Raw genomic sequence first — 5,381 nt, forward strand, 5'->3', positions numbered from 1 at the left:
GCCCCCTATTTTCATGTAAATGTCATAACTACTCATCCCATTAATATATTTTCAAAATAAAATTAAAAACAAAAACCTAAATTCCACCTCACTTCCCTCTCCACCACTCATCTCTCTCCACGTCACCTCTCTTTCCAACTCACCTCACTCTCTCTCTCTTCAACTCATCCCTCTCTCTCCAACTCACCACTCTCTTCTCCGATGAAGGTCGTCGGCCGGAAAATTTTCCGGCCGGCGACCTTCAAACTTAAAAAAAAAAAAAAAAAAATCTCTCACCTCTCTCTAAAAATTCCGGCGAAGGGATTCCCTTCGTCGGAATTCTAGTCTGTTCTTCGACCAAAGCAGTGCCCTTTATGTTTTGTGTAACCCGAGTGTGAGAACGTTTGAGTTGTACATATCAGTTGCTAAATTGTACTTCCCAGACATTCGTTCACCCCATCAAGTAAAAACCCCTAATTTATCTCTCTCTCTACTTCATTTTCCAACCTCCTCCTCTCTTTCTTTTCCTCTCTCTAAAAATGGCAGTAAAACCAGTTGGAGATGAAGAAATTGAAGATGGAGAAGAAAAAGAAGCTCAGAGATTGAAAACCCTAGCAGAGGAAAGATACAAACAATCCAAACTAAAATCAGCCCTAAAATATGCTGAAAAATCAAAATCTCTTTACCCAAATCTTGATGGAATTTCAGCAATGGTTACTACTTTCAACATCTTAATAGCAGCAACAAAACCTTCATCAAAAGATTCACCACCAGATTGGTATAAAATTCTTCAGGTAGAAATTTTCTCTCACATTAATTTAATCAAAAATCAGTACAAGAAACTTTCCCTAACTTTACATCCAGATAAAAATACTTCCTTCGCTTCATAAGAAGCTTTTAAACTTGTTGGTGAAGCTTTTAGAGTTCTTTCTGATAAAAATCAAAGGAAAGATTATGATATTAAATTTAGATTAGTGCTTCAATCACAAGCTACACAAATATTGGTCATAATTTGATTTGCCCAAATTGTAAGAAAAGTTTTTTAGCTATAGAAGTTTCTATGAATAATGAGGAAACTAGGGTTAGTGATAAAAGTAGAAGTAGGATTAGGGTTAGAAGTCTATTAGAGGTTAATGGTGGGAAAGACTCCGGTGGGCAATCAGGTGTCGGTAATGAAAAGCGTAAAGATAGTATCCTTAACTTTTTTGATAGACTGGGATTGAAGTCTCCATCTAAGAAGGCATAAACAGGGAAGGACTTTGACTAAAATGCAATTGGAAGTAAAGCAAAAAGCTCAGGAGAAACAAATGAAAATCAAGGATAGTGCGGAAAGAAAGAAAAATGAGAATGAAAAGATGAAGACGACAGAAAATGGAAATGGACATAAACACGGAAAAAGTGAATGAAAACGAGATGATGATGAAGTGCCACGAAATTATGGTTTAATTAATAAAGTTGTCTCAGTTAATCCCTTTAAAGTGAAGATGAATTGGTTAGATATGCAAAATACCAGAGAGGAAGGATTAATTGGTTAGATCTACTTTGGTCGAAGAACAGACCACAGTTCCGGCGAAGGGAAACCCCCTTCGCCGGAATTTTTAGAGAGAGAGGTGAGAGAAAAAAAAAATTTAAGTTTGAAGGTCACCGGCCGGAAAATTTTCCGGCCGACGACCTTCATCGGAGAAGAAAGTGGTGAGTCGGAGAAGAGAGTGGTGAGTTGGAGAGAGATGGATGAGTTGAAGAGAGAGAGAGAGTGAGGTGAGTTGGAAAGAGAGGTGACGTGGAGAGAGATGAGTGGTGGAGAGGGAAGTGAGGTGGAATTTAGGTTTTTGTTTTTAATTTTATTTTGAAAATATATTAATGGGATGGGTAGTTATGACATTTACATGAAAATAGGGGGCCATATTTGAATTTACAAAAATTTGGGGGCCATAAAGGAAGCTGGTCACAATGTAGGGGGCCATATAGGAATTAACTCTTAATTTTATTAACTAAATCCAGGCCTCTGTATGCAGTAGCCCCTTGACGTGGTGGGCCCAGTGCGGACGTCCAGCCCGCACTGGGTCAAACAGGCCTGGTCTATTTGGCTACCAAGAATCTTAAGACTGTTGAATCCTAAGAATTCCTAATTTCAAAATTTGTATTGGACCAAAATCCCACCCCACCCCTTAGGATTTGCTAGGATTTTGGATTAATAAACCTAAATTTCAAACTTAAAATCAATAAAAAGTAATTCCTTCTACGAAATAATTATTTTTTTTCCAAAAATTATTATTTTTCCAAAAATAATTTTTCTTCTAAAACTCTATTTTTTCCCCGAAAATAATTTTTTCTTCAAAAAATCATTTTTTCCCAAACCCGATTTTTCCGACAACTGTTTTTTCCCCAGAAAATCGATTCTTCCCCAAATACTTTTTTTCCTGAAATCTTTTTTTTTTTCAGAAAACAGATTTTTCCTTTACAGTTGTTATCCCTCCAAACTCGTTTTTCTTACTGAAAATTTTTTTTTTCTCGAAAAAAATTTTTTCAATAACTAAAATTTTATAAGAACTTTTTTGCTTCACAAAGACTGTTTTCCCCGAAAAAAATTTCCAACAATTTTCGTGAAAAAAAAAGGTTTAATGAATTTCGGTTACCGAAAAAAATGGTTTTCGAAAAAAATTGAGAATTTTTTTTTGAGGATTTCGGAAAAAACTATTTTTGAAAAAAAAATGTTTACGAAGAAAACGGAAAGTTCTCGAATGGAAAGATATTTGAAAAAACGAGTTTTAAGAAAAATATTTATTCAATATTTTTTCTAAAGAAGCGTTTAAAAATACTCAAATGAAATAAATCATAGAATTCTTATTAGTTGACAAACCAAAAAATATAACTTGGATTCATGAATCTGTGGAATCATGAATCCCAAGGACTCATAAATCCGCGGAGTCATGATTCCGTCATCCGAACACACCATTAGTGAAATAGTTAAGGGCGGCCACCTCAAAACCCACCCTCAATAAGTGGGCTACGTGTCCCAAATAACTACCATGAGCATAAAAATTATCCATTTAAGATAAAAAATTTATCATTAATTCCGCAGGAGTGACATGATTCCAGTAAGAGAATGGTTAAACCAGTAAGAGAATGGTTAAACCAAGAGAGAAATCGAGTATATCATCATTTGATTAGGTTTCATTTGTAGTTTCTCTCTGGAACCATAACTGCTACATGTATCGGAACCAATTCAATTTTTCGGTAGGCGAATTCGTTTGTCTATTTATAGTATCACATAGACTATTTTTAGAAGACTCTTTTGATAAAAGAAAATCACAAAATTTAGTTTTTTTTCTTAATTGAAACAAATTATTCTTTAAAGTTTTATTTCCAGAAATCTCATATTTTTTATAGCACATTATTAAATATCATACTACCTAAATGTTTGTTCATTATACGTTATTTTTCAGCACGCTACTTTTCTCGTATGCTGTGTAAAAAAGACGAATGAACAACAACGTCATTTCTGCCAATTAAACTTCCGATCTATTTATTTCTCAGTCGGAACCCTATCCATTTTCTTGCCATGGGCTAAATTTATAGCCCATGCCATGTTAATCTTCTTGTGTTGATCAACTCTTTTTTTTCTGCAAAGCTAAACATCTCTATAGGGTCAATCAATTGGAAAAGTTTGTTTTCAAAAAAAAAAAACAAAATTTCTTTCAACAAAAAAAACAAAAAAAAATTTGGAAAAGTTTGTACATATGTGCAAATTTCACTAGGGGGAGTAAATCAATTTTCAACCGTTTGATTATTCCTTGTTAGAGGAATGACATTAATGCTTTCCACTCCCGCCTACTTACAAATGATTGATTGGCCTCACGGAGGATGACGTAAGAGAGAGAAAGAGAGGTAGAGAGGGAGAATTTATATTCTCATTCCTGAATTTTTATTCTCATTCCTAAATTTTTATTCACTCTGAACTTCTCTGAACTAAATTTCAAGTAAAATGGTGAGTTTTTTGTTTTCCTCTTATATTCTTTTTGTAATTTAGGATTTATAAATATGAATTATTCTCATTACTGATTGATTTGACATTTTTAAGGTTGGGAGCTGGTTAGATAATTTGCTAAGCTCTAGCTTTTTTGGGGCTTGCCCTCTTCATGTGAGACAAAATAAAAATAGCAGAAATTTTTTTTGTTTGGATTGCGAAGATAGCTTTTGCCATCATTGTATCAAACCATCATCATCGGCACATTATCGACACAAATTGCTTCAGATTAGGCATAATTGTTTTAAGGATGTCGTCCGCGTTATTGACATGGAAGACTACTTCGATTGTTCCGGAATTCAGGTTTCTTTCTTTGTTTCTCCTTTCTTACTCAAGATTAGTTTTATCAAAGTTTTATAATTTACAGAGAATGATTTTTTCCTATTGGGAAGAGATTAAAATAGGGATTATCATCGATCGTAAAAGATCTTTCTCCGTCAGTAAAACCCTAATTTAATTTATAGAATTTGTTCAAATGGTATGACTCTGGATTTGCCTCGTTATTGCCGATCTAGAGTTTTACTTTTAGGTCTATTCTTTTTAGGGTTGAAGTTAATTTTATACGTCTGGACAAAATATTGGCCGAGATGTTCACATTCTGATCCAAATTACTCCTGTTATAAGATAATTTAAAAAAAAAACTAATTTAGGGATTATTGGATGCAACCGCTGATATTTTTGTGATATATGTGACTCTACATTTTCCCCTGATCTTGTAAATCAGACATATGTAGTCAACAATGCAATGGCTGTATATCTGAATCCTCGAACACTCTCGAGAGAGTGGAGATTCAATGATGGTTCTCAGTGTGGAGGTTGTGAGAGAATTTTATCAGGCAAAAACCTTTTTTGTTCCATCGCCTGCAAGGTATAGTTAACAAACTAAACTGGACCAAGTTTTTAATTTTCAAGGACTTTACACATTATGTGATATTTTTTCATACATATTTCAGAAATCGGTAATTTTCGAACAAAATGTTCGAAACAATCCTCAATTTGTTTTGAATCAAGTATCTGATGAATCAAACTCGAATGAGATTTCTCCACAAGAGATGGAAGGGGACAAGAACTGTACTAGCTCTACTAATGACTCAACAACTTTGAAGCCAAAGAAGCCATTGCAGAGGAGGAAAGGGATTCCTCGTAGATCCCCGATTTAATGAAGATGAAAATCTTGTGCTTTATTTGTTTTCCGTTCTAGACACCATTATTATCTACAAACTGATATATTATTAGTAACAGAACCTGCAAGTAGAGAATATATGATATGAGTATAAATGTGGAACTGATTGTGAACAGCATTTGATAATTTTGCTAAGAATAGTCAAAGCCCACTTTAATTGGGTGGTTACATGTGTATCTTCCTACAAGAGAG

General features: G+C 34.2%; 1 protein-coding gene across 1 annotated transcript; it reads left to right on the forward strand.

Annotated features, from left to right (window-relative positions):
* The first annotated feature begins 336 nt into the window (after positions 1–336).
* LOC147564165 (uncharacterized) lies at positions 337–5,166 on the forward strand. The gene is made up of 4 exons (XM_086666888.1): positions 337–773; positions 4,061–4,309; positions 4,731–4,874; positions 4,960–5,166. The coding sequence occupies exons 1-4, from the start codon at positions 519–521 to the stop codon at positions 5,164–5,166; spliced, it is 855 nt and encodes a 284-aa protein (XP_086523014.1). The 5' UTR covers positions 337–518.
* The last annotated feature ends 215 nt before the right edge of the window (positions 5,167–5,381 follow it).

This window comes from Eschscholzia californica, unplaced genomic scaffold (genome assembly GCF_041429995.1).
Source record: "Eschscholzia californica isolate CP2 unplaced genomic scaffold, dmEscCali1.0.p SCAF_1, whole genome shotgun sequence".
Taxonomy (NCBI): Eukaryota; Viridiplantae; Streptophyta; class Magnoliopsida; order Ranunculales; family Papaveraceae; genus Eschscholzia; species Eschscholzia californica.